Here is a 27,159-nt window from a genome sequence, read left to right as displayed (position 1 = left end):
CTGACCTTACTTCTTTCTGTAATATAGAGGTCAAATACAACATGAAAATCGACACTATAATTTCACAATTTGGGACTTACATATTTGAGATATTTCTAAAGTAAAAACAGAAATGCTTGTGGGTTTTGGATTTATTGATCACTTACAGCGTTTCTTACATTACAACTATAATGGGATATGTTTGGGGTTTTGCAAAACCGTGATTTTCAGGAACTGGGTTCTAATGGATATAGGAAGAGTTAGAAAAAAATACCAAGTTATTCCAGATAATGAAAACCAAGAGAAAATATTCAGTGGTTTGCTTTCTTGCATTAAGAAGGAACCCCCCCCCCCATTTTCAAAAAACATGTTGAGTAGCTAAAAATGAGCAAATTGGTCAGTGACTGAAGAATGTGGATGTCAGGGGAACTACATGCTGTAATCTAGACTTTAAGACAGAGGAATCATGCTGGCTACTTAAATATTTATATAGGTAGGTCATATGTCCATCCCGAATATACATTATGATGGTTAAGCTAAATACGGATAAATATCTTGTTTATTCACTCATTCCCCTGCCCCTGCCTGGGCAAGAAAGCCTCTGGGGGAACAGTGCAAGCAGCCAGTCCTACCTGGCCTTTTACCGGGGCACTTGGAGAATGAGCAGCTCCTGCCCTCCACCTGGCGTTTCCTCATGAGCAGCGCTTATGCCAGCAAGGGGAACGAGGTAACTTGACCCATGTGGGCCTGCTGCTAATGACTGTTTTCATCATTTAAAGTGTCTTTCCCCATGAGGATGTCCTCATGGAGGGTCTGGCCATTACCCTGGTATCAGGCATATGTGAAGGGCTCAGTGCAGCTCAGAAGGAGACTTCTCCCTCCTTAGGTGGGCTGTGTCCCTCTCTCTGCCTTCTCCCTCCCATACTGGTAGAAGCATGCACAAATAGAAAACATACACACACACATACACACACACACACACACGCGCGCGCCAGAATTTTAAATCATGAGGAAATGATTTCATGAGAAAAAAACATGTGGTTGCTCCCTATACTGGCATAGAAGATTCAATGTAGTTTAAAAGAATTTCTGCATGGGAGCTTGAGAGGAGAAGTTGCAGGGTCCCTGGTTTATTTATTCCTCCATTTATTCAACAAATAGGTGAGGGTGTGGGCCATGCACAAGGTGGCAGGTTGCTCTCCTTGCAGAATAGGAGGGCTAAGGAGTAGGGATCAGCAGATGGCAGGTGTAGAGCCTGTACTCAGGACAGAGGCACAACTCAGACCAAGATTGTGGTCAGCACCCTGACCTTTTCTTCATAGCACCAGCCCTTTTGCTTCATATCCTTAGAGCAGTATTCCATTGTGTGTGTATCAAGAAGAATTTAAGCCAAACCAACCACTTTGAAAGGTTTATTAATTCTAAATTTTGTAAAATGCTGGAAGTATTTTCTTAACTCAGTATGCAGTTAATGAGATGCTTCTGTTTGTCATATCCGTGCTTAGACTCTAGAGATAAGAAGATGAATAAGACTTATCACCGTCATCAAGAAGAGCGGAGTTTAGTAGGGGAGTCAGACACAGGACACGGTTGTAATGACAGGTTAGAAATCTATATAGCATGCAGCAGGGTCATAAGTAGCAAGAAGAGCCATTTCTAAAAATAAAAACAAAAACAAAACAAAACAAAACCCAAGCATCTAAAATGCTATCACTATCTATTGTAGTTAAATATTTTCTTTCTTGAATAACACAGGCTGTAAGATCGGGTTTGTTTAAGCTAGTAGCTACCAACCCTAAACACTGCTCAGATTTGTTCTTTTTCTGTAAAGCAATATCTTCTCATTAGCCAGATTTCAACTTTAGATTTCCTTTTCCTCACAGTAGGGGGAAAAATATATTCAGATTCCCAAGACAACTCCACATTAATAGCAATTATTTTCTGTAGCCAGTAGTTCATTTTTAGATTGGTTATTAACTATTTCCAAAGTAAAGTACAATTGTTTTTTCTGTATTAGAGTCTCCTATACATGTTTCTCTGAAGTTAAATACATTAGCTACATCTGCTGGCAATTGAGCTCTTGTGGAATTATAAAATTATTTTAATCATTATCCAATGCACATTTATTAAGTGTATCCCTAGTATAAGACATCAGAGTAGATTTTGTGAAGTGTGTGGAGACGAGGGACCCGCAAGTCCTGGTCGCTAGAAGCCCTCAGTCCTGGGGGCAGGAGAGAGGACCACAGGCTTCATAGGACCTCATGTTCCCTTGGTCCCACTGGCTCCATCAGAATTAGGTCATTATGCAAAATAAGGTCACATGAACGTTAATTTTTTTTTTTTTTACCCAAAATATTGGAGATACAAGACAGATGAGAGAAGTGTTCCCATATCTCAGCTTTAAAATGGAGCACAATCACATGAAGGCCTGAATTTCCACATTCTCCAGGCCTCTCCCAGGGAACTCTGGGCTGCTGGTGAGCCTGCTTTTTCATAGAATTAGACAAGGAAATAGTTTTCCCTCTGTGTGAACCTCTCAGAGCAAGGTGACTTGTGTTCTGGTGTTACAGTGACAGCTCTTTTGGTTTCTTGCCCTCATTTCTTCCCTGAGGCACATAATACCAGAGTAGACAGTTGGAGCAGGTGTGTGCCCAGAAGAGGATGCCCCATCCAGTTCTCAACTCCTCCCTCCTTCATAGATTCCCTCCAGAAGCCCTAAACCCTCCCGATTATTGCCTTTGACTATTTCCTCTCCTCCACTTGGGAGGAGGTGTAAATGAAGGCATAGATTCAACTTTTTCTCCAACTTGTCCTTCCTCATATGGATGTAGTAAATATACTAAGCTTGGCTTTCAAACTCCATATGCCATATATAGCTCAACTTGGGCTCAGCTTAAACCCAAGTCATCAAAAAAAAAAAAAAAACTGTATAGAATAAGAGATCAGATAAAGGAAAAATCCATTGCCAGTAGATATGGATGAGTTTATAAGGAGGCCATCAATGTGAAGCTTTGTATGGTTGCTGGGAGCACAAACTCTGGAGCACAGCTGGCTAAGTTCAGATTCTGCTCTGCATTGTGAGCTTGGGCAGCTCATCTTTCTGTTCCTTTATTTCCCATTCCCTAAGGAGGCACCAAGAAGGAGCAACAGTTAATACCAATTTCATGCAATTGTGTTTGAACATGCTGATATTTATGAAGTGACCAGCACAGTCCTTGAACATTGTAATGCCATGTAATCTGAGCCTGGCTTTGAAGAACAAATAGCCTTTACAGGTAGAGATGTGGAAATGACATTTCACTGGGAAGTGGCAGTACATGGAATAAACCACAAAGGCTAAAGAGTGTAGTCTATTTGTAGACCAGGAATAATTGGCGCTCTTGGAGGGGAGTGTGTGTGTGTGTGTGTGTGTGTGTGTGTGTGTGTGTGGTGTATCTCTGATTGAGCCTGGTCAATATGCACATACATGTGGATGCTGACAGGTGTAATGATACCTTCATTTAATTTAGTCTAGCCTATAGGATACAGATACTTTAACTTTCCCAATTTCTCTGATTGTTTTATTTATAAGCATACTCAGGTGTTTGGACATGTTACAATTGCTGAAAATTGACACTCCCACTGCTGACAGTGCTGCTCGTCCCACTACTACAACTGCTTTCACTGAGCTCCTACCAAATGCTAGGCATGTGTTGAGAGAGTTATTTAATCATACTGAATTTCTCTAGTGATCTTCTATTGTGATCTCCATCTTACACAGGAGAACGGAGGCTTCCTGAGGTTAAGTAAACAACTCACCTCTCCTGTGCAACAATTCCCAGAAGCTTAGTGGCTTCAGATGATGCCTGTTTATGACCTCTCAGTTTTCAGAAGCTCAGGAATGTGGACCCAGGGTGACTAGGTCCTCCCCTCAAGGTCTCACAGGCCGCATTGAAGGTGTCCCTTCTGGAGTTCTGGGTCCTTCTCCAGACCCACGTGACTGTTGGCAGAATCAGGTGCTGTAGTTGTAGGGCTGAAGTCCCACTTTTCTGCTGGCAGTCAGCCAGGCTGCACATGGCACCCAGAAACCCCTGAAGTGCCCACCATGTGGCCCTTTCATGGGCACTCCTCCAACTGGAAGCCCATTTCAAAGCCAGCAGGAGATGCTCTCTTTTTCATCTTTTCTTTCAAGAAAGACCAGGGTCCCTTTTATAAGAGCATCAGGTGATGAGCTCATACTCACCCAGGGTAACTCCCTTTGATTAGCTTCAGATCAGCAGATTGGGACCTTCTGCGCATATCCAGAACCCCTTCACCTTCACCATGTAATGACAGCTAATGGCAGGAATAGCATCCGGTCATTTTCACGGGTCCCACTCATGTTCCAGGTGAGAGAGTAATACTGGGCACGAATACGGGGGGGGGGGGGGGGCTGGAATCTTGGGGCTGTTATAGAACTCTACCTCCAATATCATCCAAGGTTATGAAACTAAAAAGTTGGGATTCCAGCTAAAGTTTCTTGGACTCTGAGACACCCCCACAAAATCTCCTCTTAGCCTCACTGTCACATGCCTCTTATTCTCGAACACAACATGTTCCTCCTGTTAGAAACCACCAGCACAGAGTTAGTTGAGACTGTGTATAACTGGCTCAGTGTCTGAATTCTTTATACCTTTAGCTTTCTGGTGATTCTGTTGAAAATGTTTTCTTTCTTTTTTTTTTTTTTTAAAGATTTTATTTATTTATTCATGAGTATACACAGAGAGGAGAGAGAGAGAGAGAGGCAGAGACACAGGCAGAGGGAGAAGCAGGCTTCACGCCGGGAGCCTGATGTGGGACTCGATCCAGGGTCTCCAGGATCACACCCCGGGCTGCAGGCGGCGCTAAACCGCTGAGCCACCGGGGCTGCCCGAAAATGTTTTCTTTTTCATAATGACGCCATTGTCAAACTTAGATCTCAAAATGATAAAGCAAATACTTGTCATCGTACAATTTCCCCTCAATGTACAGTCGTTAAAATCCCTTTCAGAACTTACTGAGTTTCACCTGAATATTTTTATCTCAAAAATCAGTGAAGAAACATTCTGGATCTTCCCTTCTCCTGCCCTATTAGCATTGTATTCTAAGTTTCCCATACTTTACAATCTTATTTTCTGTAATGAAAATTCCAGGCAAGCAAGGTCTGTGTCAGTTATGGCTTATGAGACTAGGATATTTGAATGGTTTGGAGAAGTTTTGCTAAGCTCTGGCCATGCCACTGTGACATCGCCTGAGTGGTACCTCATGCCGTGAACCACCTTCAGTGTTCATGGCCACTCTAAATTTGGGTACATCCAGAACTACATTCATTTGAAAAGTGCAGTGGCTTTGGTTTCAGAAAGCAGTCAAAGCCGGAAACCAGGGCTTAAGGCGGACCTTGTTTTTTTTTTTTTTTTTTTTTTTTTTTTTTTTTGGTATTCAACAAATATCATCCATCAGTCAAGTTGCTGCCAAAGAAATGCACAGATGCAAAATGATTGTCAAAGTGCAGAAGGTCTATTTCATTTTGCTGCCAGTTCAGCATCTTCAACTAACAGCGAATGCAAGTTACTCAGCTGGGCAGTAGGGATGAGGAAGACACAAAAACATAATTTCTTAATAAATAAACGTGTTGGGAAGAAACACGAGCAGAATATGCATTTATTTGTACATTGGATTTTTAAGAAAGAAAGTAGGCCAGCAGAAACAAATCCTTCACACCAGTGCATGACAACATACTGGGGGAGATTTTCAGACCGGATCGGTTACCATTCTCTCCTCTCTGTACTCCTGGAAGCCCTTGGACCCGAACACTGACAAGAGCATGGGCAGCTGACCGAAACATGGGACCACTTAGGAGTAGGTGCTATCTATAAATGCATTTCCCATGCATCCCGTATCAGGACCAGGGTGAAACGCAGAAGCAAAGCATTTCCTGGGGACTTGGTCTGCCTGTTTCTAACCCTTGCATGAGACATTCCAGCCAAAGGCTGTGCCCTTGAACAGCCCTTTAGGTGTTTGATGAGTGCTGCCCCTGAACTGTGCCCCCCCGCAAGGTCTGTCTCCTCTTCCCCTGCCTTGCAGCAAGCGACCCATTCTGTGCCCATCAGGACTTTGTTCACTGGTTTGCCAATCTCCTTGTCCTTGAACTTTCACTTCCAACTCTCAATTGATGCTGTCAATCTTTAAGCTTCTGTAGGACTCTTTTCTCCATGTGCTCTGACCTAGCCGGGCTCACCCCTGACCGTTCTCACTCAAGAGGTTTAGAAGTAGGCGCCAGCCATTAAATATGTTCTTTCACTTATTGTTCTCAACCATTATTTGAGGCATGCATTGTCATTCACGTTTGGGAGATAAACTGAAGCCCTACAGGTTTTCATAAGCTGCTATTAACCCAACTGGCATTTGGATCCAGTTTATTACTGAATCCAAAATTCTATCAATTGCAGCCTTTCCTCCAATTCCAGGTTTGAAGTTTGATTATTCAGTTTCTTAGAGAGGCTGCCATTATGGTATCAAATCTAATTTCACAAAGCTGGAGTGTACTGTAGCCAAAAGAGGGAAGGCACCAGAGTCATAGTCAGTCGGGTTTAAATCCACAAATAGCATTTATAAAGCCACATGACCCTGGGCTGATGACATTACTGAAACTCAGACTTTTCATTTGTAAAACTCACAAAATAGATACATAACCCCCTCAGGGATCCTCTACAGAATATAACATCGAGCAGGCATGATGGTTGGCACTCAATAAATAGTACCTGGTAGCAATGGAGAGCTTTGTAAACAATTATTAAAAAATAAAAGATAAAGAACATATATTCTACGCTTATAGTTTTATTTGTAAGCCAAGATCTCAAAGCCATACACCTCGGGGTAGCAGATATTTATAATTAATTTTCATGCAAAGAAGAAACCATGATAATACAGTAACCACAATGGTGCATATTTCTTGCAGGTCAGTGACATTTATTGCTGTTTTCATGGCACACCCCCAATGCAAGCATCATTTAATCTCTAAAATGTAATTACTTCCTGACCAAAGAATCAAAGCAAGGAAAAACTGGCAACCCAAACAAAAGTGGTTTAATTGTATATCTCCATTTGTGAAATGGAGTAAAAAAGACATTATCGTAATGAAGTATGCTTTTCCCTCAGTGCTGTGGAGGACAGCTGTATGATGCACATGTGTTTTTAATCTTTATTTTAAAATGTGCCTGCATTTTGTACCTAATATTGCCTTTTCCTGTTCATTCTGAATGAAAATCATCTCTGGCAGAAGCAAGACACAGTATCTAGCAAAGATCTATTTGGCCAGATTTTGCAACATGCAGCTCAACTCAGAAATGAAACAAGACTAGTAAGGAACAGAAGAAGAAACCAAAGAGTTAAAAAGCAACTGGCTTGTCAATTTTTATCATTTTTACTAAGCAGTGTGGTCATTGCCTATGTAGGTTGTAGGTAAAGAGCTAATTTACGGGGCTCCGTGTCTACAAGATCTTAGTAGATTTTATGGGCAGGTTTCTTGAGGAGAAGCTGAGTCTCAGTTGTGTGAAGAGAGAAGCATGTGCGCTGGCAGCAGGGAGACAGGTAGGAGGTAAGAAGATGACCTTTCTTTAAATCACTGCCCTGGATGATGAGCAAGAGTGGAGAGCTCTGAGCATCACATGACCCACCTGTTGTTCCAGGTCGCCCGACCCAGGCTTTGTCCTTAGGGTTCTGGCACTGTCTCAGTGGGACCCCACGCTAGAGAGTGCTTTCTCCTGGAATGGCTGTTTTCTGTCCACTCAGCTGACATCTGAATCTCATGAATCTTTTTATCAGCGGTTTCTATACCTCACTATACATCAGCATTACTCAGCAAGCTTTGAAAATAACAAGGAACTAAAACTGAATAAATAACCAGTTTCCAGGCCCAGCCCCAGGTATGTGGATTTGCAAGGATGCTCTCCCAGACAGGCTCCTACTGCTCTGTGTTGCAGTCCTCCCCAGGGCTCTCAACCCCTTACTCCTGAAGGTCTCTCTCTTTGCCACTTGCCCTGGACTAGGAACAGAGAACAGAGAACAGAGAAATGGGTCCTGATTTGGATGACTCCAGGGCCCCTCTCAGCGGCAGGCGGTGGGGGTCACCAGTCATACCCAGAGCTCTCCAGCCCCTACCTGGAGCCCCTGATTCCCTCTAGCCTTAGGGTCCACATACTGATCCCCCCTTACCCCACCAGCAGGGGATAGGTCTGCCCCAAGCGGCCTCCCCAGATGTATGTCTACAAGGATCATCCCTGCATTCTAGAATCACCTCCGTGATCCTGCTGCTCACCAGGAAGGACTTCCAGGAACTCAAGAAGATTTATAGACCATGGCCCTTCATCTAGATGGCTGTGTGTGCTGGTGCTGTCAGTCAGTCTTTCAAAGTCTGATCAGGAAACCCCAGGGTGAAATACTGTGTGTGAGTCATGTGGGTGGTGTTTATATTTCAACAGTACTCAAAACTGCCTGTTTCTCTCACCAAGATATTGTGCTAGAATCCCAGCTCACATTTTTGTTTGTCTCCTTCCTTAAAGGATGTTTTCATGCTGATTTTTTTTTTTTTCTTGAGCTGGAAGTAATCATTCCTTTCCATAGCAATTTAAATAGTTTTCTAATTGATGTAATTATTAATAGCCTTTTTTTTTTTTTTTTTTTAAGGTAGGAGTAGGTAGAAAAATCACAGCATGAAACATAAGGAGAGGGAATGGAAGTGTTTGCTTTCTGCACCCTGCACCTTCCACACAAAAGATATAGGAAGAGGGAGCAAAAACAGTAGAAACAAAAGAAGAGCTGGAAGGGAACTATTGTCAGGCTTGGTTTATGCACCATATGCAGAGCAGGTCAGGAACGGATAGCTCCATTGGAGTTCCGGCCATGAAGACAATACATGGGTGTCCCATAACAGTGTTCCAAGAGGTCATGACTGGTCTCCTGGTTCGGTCCTGATGAGCTCCGTGTGCAAGGGAGGGGTTATTCATCAAGCTTCTGTGGCCACATGACAGCACAGCCTCAGTGTGAAAGGGTGAGTGTGATGCTTTGGAGAGGCCTCTTTGCAAGAGTAGAAGTCTGTAACATCCAAGCCACCAGGTGGTTTGGACAGGTGATCAGACCACGGGTCATCGCCTAAAAAGTCAGACAAACTCGTTTGAAAAAAGGACTGTTTCTGAAATCAGATTTTTCAATCAGTTTGAAAAATCTGGTTAGCAAAGTGAGTGTACCTTTCAGGCAATGACAGAGCTCCCTGCAAATGGTGGCTTCAGCTGTTGGGAAGAGGCCATGCTGTCCATTTGGAGTCCAGAAGGGCTAGTTCACTGCCCTTGGCTTTCTTCAGCCTTCGTTGGATATTCAGTGATGACCATCAGTAGCATCATCTTCAAATCTAAAGCCTGTTATATCAAATAAACAATAATTTCAGTAGTCTTAACACTATTAAAATAAGACTCTTTATTTTCCTAATGCTGTCACAAACATGGCTGTTGTAATGTAACCTTCCCTACGCAATGTAGTTAAATGAAGATTTATAACCAATTTATATTTAATCTTTTGACAACATTCATTTAGCATCGCCAAATAACAGAAGCTGAGAAACATTTTGTTTTAGAATCCCAGCACTGTAAAAATAATTATCAACCTGCATGTCATTTTAATGGGTCTAGAAGAACATTCCTCATTATATTGTCACAGAGATTAACTTATGCTAGGGTCAGGTTATTGCAATCATCTTTTTTGCAAGCTAAAAGACTTTCTTGTGTTGCAGAGCTAGTTTTAAGTCTGGTTGCTTGACGTCCTCCACATATTTGCCATTATTTATTCATTGACACAGAGAGAAATGAATGTAGTGAAATGTAGTCTCCACCTTCAAAATTCAGAAGTCTAATAGGGTTGATAGAAATATCTATGGGGTATGGTGGATAGAAAATGATTTAAGTACCAGGAATAAAATATAAATAAAAAGTAGTGGAAATTGAGGGAAGAGGATTTGCATTTGACAATGAAGCAGCTAAGGCTTCCTGGAGGAGGTGGTATATCTGGACTTCAAAAGATTTTGGGGGAGGATGTGTAGAAACAGAGAAAAGATGCATTTTTAGATTTGTAAGCAGGGTAGAGGGGAAGGAGTAAAAGTGGATATTTATCGTGTACTCATTCGGAGACTGTTCTTGCTATAAGCCTTTTACCTATTTCCCTAAAAATAAGGTTTCAAACTACATTTTACAAAAGGCAAAATCATGACTCCCAAGCAAATATAAAATGGACATGTGTGAAATATTTTACTTAATCCACTAATTAATGAAGGACATAATACGATATTATTACCAGTCCAAAGAGCACTTGAGAAATTAGAGATCCATTGACCTACCTATTCATAGAAATGTCCAAGAGCTCATACATCTTTGGGGTCATATCTTTCTCAGCTCAGAAATTATTATCTACTGGATAAAAATCTACAAATCACAAGTAACTTCATTAAGTCTGAGACCTTTAACCAAGATTAACGTTGTGTGTATTTCCCTAGACCTGAGTGGCCACACCTGGCTATTTACATTTACCTTAAATAAATATAAATTATATTCAAAAAATTACTTCCTCATGTGCACTCACCATATTCGATGTGCTCAGTAGGCATGTGGGACCAGTGGCTGCCCAGTTGGACAGCACAGATGTAACATTTCCAACATTGGAGAAGGTTCTATTCTACAACACTTACCCTGGAAAAACTTTGGATGGCTTTTACCTCCATGATTTTGAAAGGACTTGCTGTCCACGTTTTTTGCTTTATTTCTAAGGTTTAGATACTTACTCTGGTGGAGGTAGGAAAGGATGTAAATATGTGAGGGCTGGTTAGCTTGAATGTAGAGGAGTCAGAGAAGGTAAGAAGAGAGCATAAGTTGCAGGGCAGCCATGGAGGTGCTGAGTTTATTAAGCAAAGCAAGTTTGAATCTCATTCAGGAAGCAATGAGGAGACATGTAAGGAGAAGGCTTTGATCAAAGATTTACTTTAGGAAAATTAATCTGAAAGCAATTTGGGAAAATTGATAGGTACTGGAGAGTGTAAAGACAGAATGACCTGTTAGTAAATTGCTTTAGTCCAGAGGAGAAGGAAAGAAAAGCAGAGGGAGCCCCAGAAGGATAGTAGACACATGTCTGTGTTTAGACCACGCCTTATGTATTGTTATGACCTGGCATATGTGGTGTATAATGCAGTGATGACATTGCATATTTACCTGCATTTCAAGAGACAGAGGAGATAAACTGCTTCTCACATGAGTATCTATTTTAGGACATATTGGTGTCAGAGAATCATTTAAGAAGTCTCAAGAAGCCAGTTTAACAGAAGTATGGGTCAAACTGATGCTGCTTTAAAAAGATTTTTATCTGTGTTGATGAAATTTGGTGAAAATTAATTTATAATAGTAGAATAAAAATGCTGAAACAAGTTCTTAGTAGGCATTTCTAATGTGTGGTATCACACATTTCTAATGTGTAGTATCAATGTAGCAGATTGAGATGTTTATCCAATTTGTGCCTGTCAGTGTGCTGCTGTAATTTGGGGGTGGAGGGCTTCTATATACAGGAACAAATGATCATGACAGTCAGGGTTGTCAAGAATGATGGGGACACATGCTGATGTGGGCAAGGTGGCCCATCATCACTGAGCTGTTTAAATGGAATAGACCCCTCAAATGAAGTGTGTAAGGGAAAGAGAAAGATGTCAGTAAATGATCTGTGCTCATTTAACATGTCACTAGGCTAGGTACCATGTTTCCCTAGTTGCTTGCCAAAGTTGGAGATACAAATATGAAAAAGGCAGGCACTTCTCCTGAGAAAACTGGTTGCACAAGAAAGTGGAAATATACGGCAGCTATGTCCAGTCCAATAACAAATACAAGTCAAATGAACCAAATGCTAGGAGCCATAAGGGAGGGACACTCACTCCACCTATTGTGGGAAAGGGAAGGCCAGGCTTCTCGAGGATATAACATTCAACACTTGATGCAGACTTTTAAAGGTGAGTGTGGCTTCCTGATAGACAGACTTTGTCCCAGGCCAAAGGCAGATGTGGAGGCCTGAGGATACACTGCATGGAAATCACAAGTGTTCCGACTTTGTTACTGCACAGGGCAGTGGTAACTAAGTCCTAAATTTGGCTGGGGAAAAAAATCATGAGGGGCTATGATGAAAAATTTCATCTGCAAATGGCAATTTCTGTGATTATTTTAGCACTCAAAGAGATAGTATGTATTCTAGGAGTATTGTTTTTGATAATGATAACTTAAAATATCTTTAAAGGAATACAATAGGCATATCTATTTTATAGTAAAATACAAAGTATAAATGAATTTTAATAAAAAGGCCCATCCCTTGCCTGGCACCCCTTTGGGATCCACCCAGGGACCCTGGATGGCTTGTCATCAGCCTCCAGGGGGGAAAAGCACTGCTATAGGTAAGCAAAAGCTGGCATCTCTCTTTTTAAGTATGTTATACGTTGTGTTTTTAGAAGACAGTTCCTTTAGCAGTTTGGAAGTCTCCTTGCTCAGGAGGAAAGGAAAATAGAAGAAGGGAGTGTTTGGGGGAGACTTTTGGCTACAAAAGAGAGGCTGCCCCAGCATAGGGACCACTGAAGGAGATGAGAGAAGAAACTTGGAGCTGTTGTTTCTGAAGTAGCCCCATGTGATGTAGGGAGGGATAGATGGAGCTACTGAGAGGGGGCAAACCATGGTCCCTGGCTCCTGGTGTGGCTATCCTGGGGCATCATGATTCTGTGAATCCAGCAGATCATGTGTAGGATGCTCGAGATACCAAGGCTCCAATAATGAAGCTAAACCGTAGTGTGCACAGAGCGGACATCACAGACTCTAGATGCTGAAGTATCTTCACCTCTGAACTCACCTTTCCTTAACTGATGTCCCTATTTATTTTAACCAGAGCCTTTTGAAGGTGTTTCTTAGGTTTTTCCAGGGGCCTTGGTTTTCATAAAATGTATGAGTGCTGTGATACCTGAGACCCGAGGCAAGAGGTTAAGGGATATTGAGGTTCACTGCCTAAGAGCACTGAACAGATCTAGACAGATGCCTCCTCTCTGTCTTCCGAAGGCTCTAGCATTCCAGGAGGTATGAGCAGATGCACCTGGATAGAAGGCAGAATTGTGGGATTGTACCACTAGATCATTTCAGAAATTGAAACTCAAAGAACTTTCAAGAGACTCTACTAGAAGTGTATATTCCTACCCCCACTCTGAGTTTATTCTCCATTATTTGCAGGATTCTAGAGTCTTTCTCCACTATGTAGGCTTTTGATAAATATCCTTTAAGATATGTATGGATCATGTCAGCGTTACTTTTGGATTTTAAGGCTGTTAACATAACAACTGTCTTGATTATGTTTTAAGATTTTCTCACCAATTACTAAAGTCTCAGGCACACAGTGAGGTTCCCATCAATTTTTTTGCTGTTAACATTATTGATAGAACCTTGATAGGTTCCTAGTATTCTTCTGTTTCCTTATGAGCCCCACCCTGCCTCTTTCCCACTATTCTTTCTTTTCCTCCAACCAACTCTAGGCAGACCAGATTCACCACATTTAGAAAGCTAGATATTTCCTAAGAAATTACAAACATATTTCTTTCTTTTCTATTTGTCTATTTTAGTTTTTCTTTTATAGAGGGGGTGAGGAGTATATGCTAGCCTGTGATTCTGTAGCACTCTAAAAGCAAGACTCCCCCCTCCTCCCAGGTATAGCAATATCGGAAGGTAGTACAGACATTACTGTAACATGCAACATGAACTTAGTGACCTTCCTTGTATTTCACAATATTGACTTTATTTTTTTAAAGATTTTATGTATTTATTTATGAGAGACACACACACACAGAGAAGCAGAGACACAGGCAGACGGAGAAGCAGGCTCCATTCCATGCAGGGAGCCCAATGTGGGACTCGATCCCAGGCCTCCAGGATCACACCCTGGTCTGAAGGTAGGACTAAACCACTGAGCCACCCAGGCTGTCCTCACAATATTGAGTTTAAGTAGACTTGCCTAATCTCTCCAGCTTCTCAATCATTTGATCAATCAACTGGATCAGTCTCTGCAATGAACTATAATATTCTAGTCTGAAGGTGGGTGTGGAGGATAGAAATAAAACCTCTGGTTGTCTAAACCCTAACCTTAGGAGCATAAATTCTGATTTAAACACATGAAGCCACCAAAGAAGATGAGGTGCTTCAGAGTGATGCAGACATTGAGTTTATAGACTGGGAGAGAGGGGTCCCAATGCTGGGACATGAGCTATGAGCAGGAGTGAGATAGGTCCTAGGAGGCGACTTTCCTTGTTGTGAGAAGACTTTCATGGTCCAAGGGTCCTGGGATACCTGTGAAGGATGTTTCAGCCAGCATGCTTCTAATGTGTACTTCTGGAAGCTTATGAATTTACAACAGTATCAGCCTTGGTTAAGAGAAGACAATAATTTTATCTTTTTTTCCCAGCATGACCACATCACCTTACATTTCTAACTAATCTCTGTCACTAAAGAAAAGTAATTCTTCTCATATTTTAAGAAGCAGTAGAGATTTTATGAATATCAATAACCACCAAAAGCTTCCTACTCTCAGAAGCTTCCTACTCTCTCCTACTTTTCACAATCAGTGCTGAGAAGGATCAGATTTATTAACATTACATTTTTTTTCTTATCATTTGGTACAGACAAAATAAGATACTTAGAGCATTGGAATTTATAAGAGGATATTTAACAGTAGTAATGAAAATTGGAAATATTATGCTTAAGCGGAATATTTATACCAAACTAATTATATTGGCTCTTGTAGATGCAATAAAATGAAGAATGTGGGAATGGGGAGGGTCACGCCTGCCCTGCTATATTCTCTAATTGGAGCCATTCCACTGAGTGTTCGTTTCCTTAACAGGTTTTGCTAACACTTAGAATATTTAAAATAAGGCAATTGTAAAATTGCAGGGTTTTTTTTAATAGCAGGAAAAGTTTCACTTTTGAAAAAAAAAAGAAATCTGTTGATTTCAAGGTCAAACCATGGATTACCATTTCTTGTTATAACATGCAATTTTAGAATACGTGCTAAATCCTTAAAAACAAGATTTACTTTTCCTTATTTATAGTTGCTATACCTGCATATTCTTGCTGAATGCCAGTGCTATAAAACGTTAATAGAAATTTCCATGAAACCTTTAGCACTAATTGAATGAGAGAAATGGGTTGGTAAGGCAGTTAATGATTGCCGGCAATTGTTCATAATGGCCAACCTGTGTTCAAGTGCCACTTTTTAGCAGCCATAGAATTAATCCCCTAGAGTATTTAGTAAAACCCACCATCCAAGTCAAGTTTATTATGTGGTTGAGGACCAAGTATATGCTTTGTAATCATAAAAACTTGTATTCAAATCTCTGACTACTTCTGTGGCTGTATTGGGGATGCTATTTAACTTCTTTAGGCTGTGTTTCCTCATTTATAAAATGGTGATTACCAGGCCTGTGAGCCAAAGAAGAAGCACTACTGTAAGCTAGTCTGCCATTAAAATGAAATTTTGAAATCCATTTTGAATGTTCTTGAGTACCATTTTACAAACACACACACACACACACACACACGGTTTTCACTTTGGAAATACCTCTTTTTTTTTTTTTTTTTTTTTTTTTTTTAGTGCATTAGTCAGCTTGAAAATTTTATCCTCTAGATTGGATCCATAAAATTGTTTACTCTTTCCATTCTTATTTTTTCTATAATCTCTTGGGTAATAAGAAAAAGTGATTCATGGAAAAATATTCTAGTGAACATTAAATCAATTTAAAGACATCCCATCATGGTTTATGTTCTATAATATTAATTGTAAAAGATGTAATTGGGTTTGAAGCAATTTTAAGGAGAATTGTTCACCTCAGCCATTTCTAAAAATTTAGTTAGATTTAAGATGGAAATACTATGTAGGGATCAACATTTATAAAAGCAGGAAAGTGGCCACTGAGGAAGCAGGGCCCAGAGGTATACATGCCCAGAGGTATAAGTACCTGAGAGTAAACTGACTTCTGAATTTTCTGACAGCAGGTAAGGGTAGCTAAATTCTATGGAGCATCCACCATGTGTCATAGACCATGCTGTGCGCTTCACCTGTGTTATTCTTTGTTACATCCCCCACAGAGCCTATGAGTTAGGAACTGCTGTCATCTCCCATTTTACATCTGGGAAAACAAGACCTAAGGGGTCAAAGGTGACGAGGCAAGGCTGCAGTCTGGACCTAGATGGGCATGTCCTGAAATATAGAGATTTTGTTCTATTGAAACTGTGAACTGTCGTCTGTGGTGTCAAGAAGTTATTCCATGTAAATTAGACATATGGGGTGTTCTTTCAACACTTCAAAAAAGCTGTGACTTTTTTTAGCACCCACAACTATATCCTGTCAGTGTCCATTTCTGGGGGGAAAAAGCGATTATATTTACCGGGGTTGGCTTTGAACTGGATTTATTTAAACCTAATCCTTAGGGCAGCCCCAGTGGCGCAGTGGTTTGGTGCCACCTGCAGCCCAGGGCGTGATCCTGGAGACCCTGGATTGAGTCCTATGTCAGGCTCCCTACATGAAGCCTGCTTCTCCCTCTGCCTGTGTCTCTGCCTCTCTCTCTCTCTGTCTTTGCATCTCTATGAATAAATAAATAAAATCTTAAAAAAAAACCTAATCCTTAAATTATGCTTTGTTCTGCAGTTTTGTCTTGCCATGGGAGATTTGGTTGTTACATTCAAAACAAATTAGGGAAAATAAGTTGGCAACAACCACTGCCATGACAAACAGGCAACAGCATTAGCTGTAATCTGCAATTTTTGTCTCACCAGATGACATAATTGTGCATATATGTTAATTAAAAACCCCAGCACAGAGACACTTGGATGGCTCAGTTCAGTGAAGCATCTGACTCTCGATTTTGGCTCAGGTCATGCACGATCTCAGGGTTGTGAGATCGAGTTCCATGTCAGACTCGGCACACTGAGCTTAAAACTTGCTTAAGACTCTCTCTCTTCCTCATCTACTGCCCCTCCCCTTCCTACTCTCTCTCCCTCTCTCCTTATCTCTCTCTCTCTCTCAAAAAAAAAAAATAAATAAATAAAATAAAAACAAAAACGAAGACACTAACACAAAAATTGAGAATTAAGTTATAACTTTTAAGACTTGAGTCTCCATAGAGTTTGGTAACCATGTTTTTTTTTTTTTTTTTTAAATTTTATTTATTTATGATAGGCACACAGTGAGAGAGAGAGAGAGAGGCAGAGACACAGGCAGAGGGAGAAGCAGGCTCCATGCACCGGGAGCCCGACATGGGATTCGATCCCGGGTCTCCAGGATCGCGCCCTGGGCCAAAGGCAGGCGCTAAACCGCTGCGCCACCCAGGGATCCCGGTAACCATGTTTTAAAAGTGGATACATTGGATGGATGGTTATGTATTTGGAAGTTGTTTATAACACAGTTCTACCTTGGTCGCTCTGCAGGAGTTAAGGCTATGGCTGGTTAAAGGCATGGAATACTGTGGCTGGGTTCAGTGGGGTGTAATAACCCATTGGATAAGGGTTGAAATTAAATATGTTTCTGTGTAATTGCTGCCTCCTTTAGAGTAGTTCTACTTGTAAATTTTCAGTATTCATTTTTTCCCCACTTAACATTCAAAGACTCAGAATTGTATTAAGTCCCATATAAATTTTTCTCAAGTATTCTCTTTTGTTTTACTTTATATTCATCATTTTTGTGACTTTAATGATTGTATTAATGTAATTGATTTCAAATACGATGTGCCGATATTTTGAAGGATATGTTGTTAGTCCAATAAGCATAGCTAGTGGAAAGATGTTCTAAATATTTTGTAATTATGGCTACATTCTGTTTTATATGAATTTTGTTCTCACTTTACCATACCTGCTACAACTATTATATCATTCAGTATGTAGCGGAATTTACTGACCCAGCGAATACTTACTGAATGTTTACTAAGCTCGTGGAACTGCAACAGCTCTTTGGATTATATGAAACAAGATGCAGTGTGATGTACGGGGGTTGTAACAATAGGAAAGATAGAACAAGTGTATGACAAACATGAGGTAGATTTTTTTCAGTGACCAATTTTAGGTCAAAGTGGACATGATCTTCATCTTTTCCATGATCCAAAGCAAAACATCACACAGAAGAGATTATTCTAAGAATCCCCCCTGGATGGATTTCATGTGGAACTGCTTTAGACCAACTCAGTATACATTATTTATATATTATTTAAACCAGATGGGTAGTTTTGGGTCAATATAAGGAAAATTGAGAATTTCAAAGGTAGCAAGGAATGACTCAGGAGCTAGTCACATTGGATAGCACGAAAGAAGAAAATAAATAACAATAAATAACAATGCTGACCTTCAGAGATGGTGCCGATTTTGTTCTTTTGGTATATATTTTTTTTGTGTGCCTGGCTCATGGGGCATATATCCCAGCAAATGTGGTCCACCTCTGGATGAAGGGCTACTGCCTAGAAATATAATAGCAAGAATTCTGAAAAAATGTTGGGGGGGAGAGGATTCACTATGGCCTAGCCCTCTGTCACAGGGTCAGGGCCACAGGTTCAGAAATTCTGGCCATGGGTCTCTTCCATAGTGGGCTTGTAGTTGTCAAACAGGATGGAAGGTACCTCCTAAGTGACAAGAGGAAGAGGTAAACTGAGGGAATCTGGCAGATTATAGCTGAAAAATGAAGCTAATGGTGCAGACATTTCCCCCTGTGTTTAAGAAATAAGAACAAGGCTATGGGAGGAAGAAGGCCAGAGCTGGAAATATTAAGTGCGAGGCTGGGCACTGTGGAAGGAGTCAGCGGAAGGCTGGGAAGGATGCCTCCAGCCAGAGACTCCACCTCATTAGATGCTGGTTCTGTAGTGTTGGGACAAGTCAAGTGTTTAAAGGTGACAAATCTAAGCTGGATCCTTTCCTATTCTTAGATGTAATTATTTGAGATATCTTATCCTAAAGGGAGAATCAAAGGAAGAATTATTTTTAAAAAAAATCTTATTTATTTATTTATTTATTTATTTATTTTTATCTATTTATTCATGAGAGACACAGAGAGAAAGAGAGAGGCAGAGATATAGGCAGAGGGAGAAGCAGGCTCCACGCAGGGAGCCTGACGTGGAACTTGATCCCAGGTCTCCAGGATCATACCCTGGGCTGAAGGCGGCACTAAACCGCTGAGCCACCCAGGCTGCCCCAAAGGAAGAATTCTTAGGGGATGGCTATTTCAGCCGGAATTTGAAGGTATGGGTCAGAGATGCTGATGGCTGTGAAGATGCAGCAATTACTGTCCAGTCGCACATCAAGACTTGTTCCACCTGGTGTAGGGCATGGGCACGTGCAAGGAAGAAATGAGAGGGAAGCTCTGTTCGGCCTCTAACGCAGCAAGTCCCCAAGTCCTACCTCATGGTGATTCAAGCTCAAACTGTCCCCTGTTCCCTTCTCACCAGCCAACACTAATATGTTTCCATATTAGTCCACTTAACCGCAAGCTTCTGTACTTGTCAGTGTGACAGAAGAATCTCCTGCGTATTGTTTCTGCAGGCTTGAGAGGGAGAGAATGAAGGGAGCAGACACATCATTGTTATTTACTCTCCTCTTCTGTGCTATCTAATGGGATGAGTCCCTCCGTGATTCCTCCCAGCCTTTGAAATTCTAGGTTAAGTACATGGTGGCTACCATATGGGAGTCAGCTGGAGAATATTTCAATGGTCACAGAAAGTTCTCTTGTTCTACTTAATATTTTAATATGATCATATCTGATAAATGTATTAGTAAATCAATCATAGGCCTGTGATTTTATAGTACATTGACACTAAACATTATTTTACTGTGCTTTAAAAATGGTGACTCTCACTCTTTCCTCCACAATAAACAAATTATCCAAGCAATTAAACTCTCGATTCTCTGTGGTGACTCTTAGTGGTGAAAACTTCTGAGGTCAAAGGAAAGTTTTCATGAGAATCAGGAGTTTTCTTAAGTATTCATCAGTCTTATTAAAATAATTGCATTAGGCCATAAACCCATCATCTGAAATGCATTTTAAAAATGGAAACTATGCACATTATGCCAGTTTCTTAGAAAGCCAAGGCAAATAATACATATCCTTATTTGTTTTTAAAGATTTATTTATTTATTTGGGAGAGAGAAAACATACCTGCATGTGTGTGAATGGGGGGAGGGGCAAAGGAAGAGGGAGAGAGACTCTCAAGCAGACTACCTGCTGAGTGCAGAGCCCAACCTGGGGCTCTATCTCAGGACCCTGGGATCACAACCTGAGCCAAAACTAAGAGCTGGATGCTCAGCCACTGAGTCACCTGGGTGCCCCAATATATGTCCTTTTTAAAAGGGACTTTTTTCTGTATGTTGTGAATATTATTAGTGATTTCTGCAATTTCTCAGATCAAGTAGGAAGAACAAGGAAAGAATGGAGAATTGACTAAGGATTATGTTAACTGACAAAGTGAGAGAAAAACTAAAGAAAATGATAAAAGCACAATGCTAAGGAAACCTTAGGGGCTCTTTAAATGAACACAGTGACTCACACTTTGAAGAGCCCTGAACACTAGCTGTGCTTTTAACTTCTGTGCAGAAAAAAAGAAAAAAAAAAAAAAAAAAAAGGACTTCTATGTGAAAGGAATATACTTTGCTTTGTAGAATCATTACATTAATAGACTAAGCCTCCTGGCTTATGATTAAAAAATAATAATAAATAACACAAAAAATGTGATAGCTGTGGTGGATGGAAGAACTTAATTGTCAGCAGGCTGTTTAGAAGCAGCTGGTTAAAGTTGAGTTTAGAAACATGAGCAGTTTGGCATGCTGTACATGCAGCCTTTTACGGTGAGTTGAATCCTTCCTCCAGATTTTTTTTCAAAATTTTTTCCTGAGAAACAGTTTCACAAAATGCTCCACAAAAGGAAAACTCCTGAGGTCAGCTAAAGTCTGGGATGTGCTGTGCTCTAGACTTCCCTCACAGAGTCACAGTGCTCTGAATATCCCACAGGGAAAGGGCTTGACTTGGCTTAATTTTGGCCTTATTGAAAATGATTTGGCTGAGGAATCCCAGGGATTTTGGCTTGACACCTTCTCACAGCTTGCAATACATGGTAGTGTTCTATAGGATGTACTGAAAATATACTTATTAACCTCTGAACAGAACTACTGACACAACCGAATCACTCAAAGAGCTCTATGGTTTTATAGGAAAAAGTCCATCATATTTTTAGAATGTTTTGAAGGGATCCAGGGATGAGTAGCATGATGTCTGTAACTTAATTATAAATGTTTCATCCAGAAATATGTATGGGTGGTATACGTGTACATATGTTTATGTACACACACACACACACACACACACAGAGGGAGCGCACTCAAAATATGGCAAAATGTTCACAACTGGTCAACTACAGTGAAGGATATAATGCGTAATACGTTTGAAGTATTTCTCTAGTTTTGAAAATCCATTCTATAAAAGAGGGATGTATTATAAACACAAACACAAGCTGCATTGATTATTTTGGGCAGTGAAGGGATCACCATATGGAAGAGTCGATTAGGCAAGAAGGAGGATTGTAAGATCCAGGCAGAAGTAGAAAGGGAAGGAGATTCACATTATTGACCTGGAGTCATACAGCTGGAGCATCCTTCACATCGCCTTGCCATTCCTATAGGAGTACGGCTCCATATTCAAAACTCTGTACCTCAGACCCTCCGTCAGGCCAATGAGAACATTGCCCAGAAAAGACCTCAGCATGGTGTTCATTCTTATTCCTGTCCTGTGCACTCCAGACCTCAACATGACACAGAGAAGTTTGCCAACTTTAAATAGTGTGATGAGGCCAAATTAGTGAGGAAGCCATCCTGAAAAGGGAGTCTCAGGATTGACCGGAAAGCCCAGACTTCTTGACCAAGTAAAGCCAACAGCGTGAAATGTGCCGTAGCCAGGATTGGCCCGACCTTGATCTTCCTTAGACTGGCTATTAATCCCCAGCTTGCAGCTGGCTCTGGGAGGCACCGTGTAATAGATTGCATGTCATCTTGTATGCTTCTAGGGCGCAGACGTGGGCATGCAGTATTTTCTGACTAACTTCTCAAGGACTTTGGTGAAGGTTGTAGCACACAGAGTGGAAGAGTTCCCCAGTCTCTGGATTGCGCCTGGCTATATCATTTGCTGAAACAATATTGCAAACATTGCTCTTGCCCTAAGGGAGAGAGAGGAGTCATTTAGCTTCCTGCAGTTTCATAGATGCATCATTTACTATTGTAAAGCTGCTGCTAATATGCTCTTTCAACAATGCTAGTGACTTCGCCACCCTGGCTCCCCCTCATAAGACTCTCCTTTCCCCATTCCTGTTTCTCCTCCTTTTTCTTCTTCTTCTTCTTTTTCTTCTTCTGCTTTTTTTTTATTTAACCTTTACAGCAGGTTATGAAAATTGTGACATTGGATTTGTTCCTATTTCTGAACAAGGTTGTAACCGTAAGGGTTCCTGCATCCCTCATTACACTTCTCTTGCTATATGGTAAAATCGTCAGTCCTTGTGGTGTTCTAATACTCTGCCAGTTGTTATGATATTTCTATCAATTTAATATATGGTTCTATCCAATAACATTTGTGATATACATAAAACCTGAGGAATATTTCTTATGTAATTATCATATGTACTAGTAACAATGTGATATTTATAGACTTGAATATTTTGCCCATTAAAGGCACCAAAGCTACAAAGAAGCATCAGAAAAACATAGTTTCTTATCATAGTTTCTTATCCTATGTTTATATTTTATCTTCCCTTCACACTGGAGGCTAAATATTAATCTCTGGAGAGTAATAATTATAAAATATATTAACAAACATTGAAATAAAATTTGACATTTTTATTGTACTTTGCATTTTACAAAGTATTGTCACTTAAAATAATAGTAAAGATGGCTGAACAAAGGACAATTCCAAGATGCCTACAAAGGCTTTTTAAAAAATAGATTAGTAAGAAATAAATGGGGCTGCATGGAGACTTTAGGATCTCTTCTTGTTTCTCATTGTTTTGTACCAGTTGTTTTTAATAAGCAGTATGTGTTTGGGAGGCTGAAGCTTTTCACTCTTTCATAAAGATAAAATATCCTTTATTACTTGTAGATGATCTTAATGATAATAGCAAAATCATAAGCAAAATTCACATGCCATGGAATTTTATGTACACCCAAACACGACAGGAAATAAGGTGTAAGGATTAAAAGAATTAGTAACATTATACCTTTAAAAAGGCAGTTATTTCATTAGTGAGTGCCTCTAAATAAAGTGAGCTCTTTGTAGAAATGGCAGTGGGACACTGCTCTGAAAGGTCCCCCTGATGTACAGAGTAGCACTATTTCTGCTTGCTGACATTTGAGAGAAGTGATCAGAGATATTTTAATTCTTGATTTTTTTTTTTTGCCCAGCTTTTATTCTTGTATCGTTCAAATGACATTTGTATAGGGAGAAAGCACTAGTGAAACACAAAGCACCCATTTCTGCACACTGCTGCTAGGCGGTGTGTCAAGACTGTTTAAGCCCCTCAGGACTCTTGTCTTACTTCATGTGTAACTCTGTGTTGGAAAGTCTTCACTGGAAAGCCAGCAAACTGTGATCATCCCAGACATATCAAGAGAAATGGGCTGGTATGTCCCTATAAATAAGATTTTAAGAGGAAAAATCTAGAGCTTTCAAAACTGTGTAAAGAAGCATGAAATAGAATTCAGGAGAAGTGGTCTTTAAATTTCCTGCACTTCCTATCCTTTTTAAAAACATCAGTAGCACAGAATGCATTTAACTTCCCTGCATTGCAAATACACTTGGCCAGCTCTCCTGGCAGCAGGTCGCTTACTTTGCTGAGTAAAGTCAGTGAGGCTGTTGGCAAGAAGAAGAAAAGATTTTCACTCTTGAACATAAAACTAGATTTTCTAAATTAAATTGTTGTATCCTTGTGGGAACCTTTATCCCACTAATGTTTCAGAATGCTCCTGGGGAGTTCATTTGAAAATTTGTCTCAATTTGGATTCAATGTTGATTGGCTATTTCTCTGCTTTTTTTTCTTTCCCCCCAGCCGGTAGACGAACCTACAACAGCTTTTATGTTTACTGCAAAGGCCCCTGTCAAAGAATACAGCCAGGAAAACTGAGGGTGCAGTGCAGCACCTGCCAGCAGGCAACGCTCACCTTGGCCCAGGTAAGGAGCTACGGCTTTGGCAGAAAGTGCCCAGAAAAAATGAGTGTGTGTTTCCAGAGCTGCCTTTTGAGGTTTCTAATCAGATGAGACCCATGACTGAAATAAAAGGCATTCTTCTAGGTGGTTGTAATGGTTAATGGTATCTAAGTTTCATTTAAAAGTACATGACTCTGTGCTGAGCCATCATCTTTATGTGTGTAGCCTAGGCCTTCTGGAAGGAAGCAGAGAGAGTGCGTTTATGACAACAAGAGGTTATGCTTTGGTGGGGGTATCTTTAAAAGATGCCAGGAAGGAGCTTCCTAAGACTTTGGAAATGTTTCACGTCCTGATCAGCGTTACCATAATGTGATTGTATACAACTGTCAAAATCCACTGGACTGTTCGCTGAAGATGGATGCAATCGAGGTTACTACATGTAAGTTACACCGCAGTAAAAGAGTGAAAAAAAAGTTGTGGATCAACTACAGTATGCGTGTGAAACCGAGGTCAGCAAGCTACCATCTGCTGTGCTCTCCGCTTATGTTGTACAGTTCACAAACTAAGAATGTTTTTACATTTTTAATTGGCTGGGAAATATCAAAAGAATAATGCTGTGTGGCCCATGAGTGCTCTATAAAGTTTATTCCAGTCTCCATGATAAAGCTATATCAGAAAGCAGTACCTTCTCCTTACCTATTGTCTGTGCCTCTTCTGTGCCCAAGGCAGGTTGAGTAGTTGCCACACCTACCAGATGCCCTGCAGAGCCTGACATAATCTACCTCTGGTCCCTTTGAGAAAATGTCGTGAACCCATGATACAAAACATGCATACTGCTAGGCTATGGCTTCCCCGTGATGGTTGTGCAGGACTTGGCTAAAGTTGATGTGGATGTGAATGTGCAAGTGAGGAGGGTGTTCTGGTTGGTGCAATCAAGGGTCAAAGGTCAAGGGTAAAGGGTTTTTGGGTGATCTGGGGCTGAAGTGGGGACAAGGACCCCCTCCCCACACCAGGCCCCTATTATGGCTACATTTAGATTTTTTATTCCACAGGTGATGGGGAGCCAAGACAAAATGTTAAAAATAAAGGTGATCTATAAAATGACATTTTAGAACATTTATTAGTGCTGTAACAGTCTGTCATTGGGACTGAAGTTGGTGACAGATTGAGGGCAAAGAGGTTAATTAATAGACTCTTCATATGGTTCATGCGGGAGGAGCCACAGGCCTGGGTCGGGGCGGTGGCCCGTGGAAAGGGTATAATGGAACAGTAGAGAAGAACATAAAGGATACACCCAACAAAGAAAAAATCATGGATCCTTGCTGCAAGCCTGGGGAAGATAGCAGAATTACTCAAAAATGCAATTCAGTATTTCATTATGCTATAATCGCTCTGCTATACAGGTGAATTCTGACTCCACTCAGGGAGATAAATCCATAAGTGCTAGTTTGTTCTCATCCATTGGACCAGACCTTTCTCTGGAGGTGTCACTGGACAGTGTTTCTGTCTGGGAAATGTACTCTCTTAGGAGCTGGAAGTTTCTCTTCCAGCAGAATCTCTCCTCTGCCATGAGCATTTTCCAACACAATAAGCAGCCTTTCCGCCTTTCTGATCTATGCTCCAGCCTTGACTGCCTCAGATGGTGGATGTGACCTATTTATCCTAACTTCTAATTGTTCTTAAGTAAAAAAAGCAATAACAAATTATTATTGAACAGCAAGCTTAATTATTTTCGTGCATTATCTAATTTATTTCATGACACTCTAAATACTGTCGGTAACCTTATTTTAGATTTAGGCTTAAAAAGATTAAGGAAACAGGGACCTATGAGACTAGGAGTTTGAATTGGGCTGTATGATCTAAACCTCTGCAGTCTCCTCATTTTTACCACACAGGTATGTTTGCACTAAGTATCATATGCTCAAATATCCCCGATGATCAAACAGGTGATTTAAGACTTCGATCAGAAGTATGATGTGGCAGGAGGGTGAGGATCATGGTGGGGGGAGAGACCGAGGCCCATGCCATTGTTAGCAAATATGTATGTCTTAGGGGGTATGTTTAATGTGGCCAATCTTTTATTTAATTAAAAGAAACCATAAATGTGGATTTTTATGTGAAATTTTTCATTTAAAAATGTGCTCCATAGAGGGAAAAAAGAGAAAACAAAAAGGGAAAATCAATCTGCAGCATCTGTCCAAATGCACAAAGGAAAGTCATAGCATATGGGTTAAATAGTGCATTGGTGTTAGGTGCTTAGAGATCTTGATATGCAGTAAGCACTTAATTCAAGTGAGTAATTGCTGAGAGACTATATGGTGAGAACTGAAGATGGCTCTCCAGACTCTTCATTCTGCATGGGTTCGGATTCCGTGGTCATTATTTCCCACCTGTGTAGCTCGGGGACATCTGTTACATTACCTGTGATATGGTATCTACTTCTTATTTCTTGTGAAGATTAGTTCATATATGTAGAGTATTTAGAACAGTAGCTGGAGGGGCATATGGGTGGCTTCATTGGTAAAGTGTCTGCCTTCAGCTCAGGTCGTGATCCCAGGCCTCGGTGGGGCTCCCTTCTCAATGGGAGTCTGCTTCTCCCTCTCCCTCTGCCCCGCTTGTGTTCTCTATCTCTCTTTCAAATAAATAAAAGAAAATCTTAAAAAAAAAGAACAGTAGCTGGAACATAAATAATTAGAAATCTTAAATGCTTTCTTATTTTATTACTTTTTAAATTATTATTCATGAATATTCAACACACACACACACACACACACACACACACACACGTTTAGGTACTTCACCATGAAATCAATCCAGACTTTGGCTAACTCCTTTCAATGAAGTGAAAACATCTCCCCTCCCAGCCTGTTCTTCAGGAGACCCCTCCCTACCTGTCCACCTGGACCAGCACGTCCTTGGAGGGAT

The 27,159-nt window shown here is 40.7% G+C and overlaps 1 protein-coding gene across 1 annotated transcript in view; it reads left to right on the top strand.

Annotated features, from left to right (window-relative positions):
- The window catches only part of PRKN (parkin RBR E3 ubiquitin protein ligase), a 1,299,642-nt gene that overhangs the window by 462,636 nt on the left and 809,847 nt on the right, over positions 1 to 27,159 (top strand). Inside the window, exon 4 of the mRNA XM_077899327.1 lies at positions 24,137 to 24,258. Within this exon, the coding sequence (XP_077755453.1) occupies positions 24,137 to 24,258 (122 nt within the window). The remainder of the gene's footprint in view (positions 1 to 24,136; positions 24,259 to 27,159) is intronic.

This window comes from Canis aureus, chromosome 1 (assembly GCF_053574225.1).
Source record: "Canis aureus isolate CA01 chromosome 1, VMU_Caureus_v.1.0, whole genome shotgun sequence".
NCBI lineage: Eukaryota > Metazoa > Chordata > Mammalia > Carnivora > Canidae > Canis > Canis aureus.
This window is presented reverse-complemented; position numbering and strand designations above follow the sequence as displayed.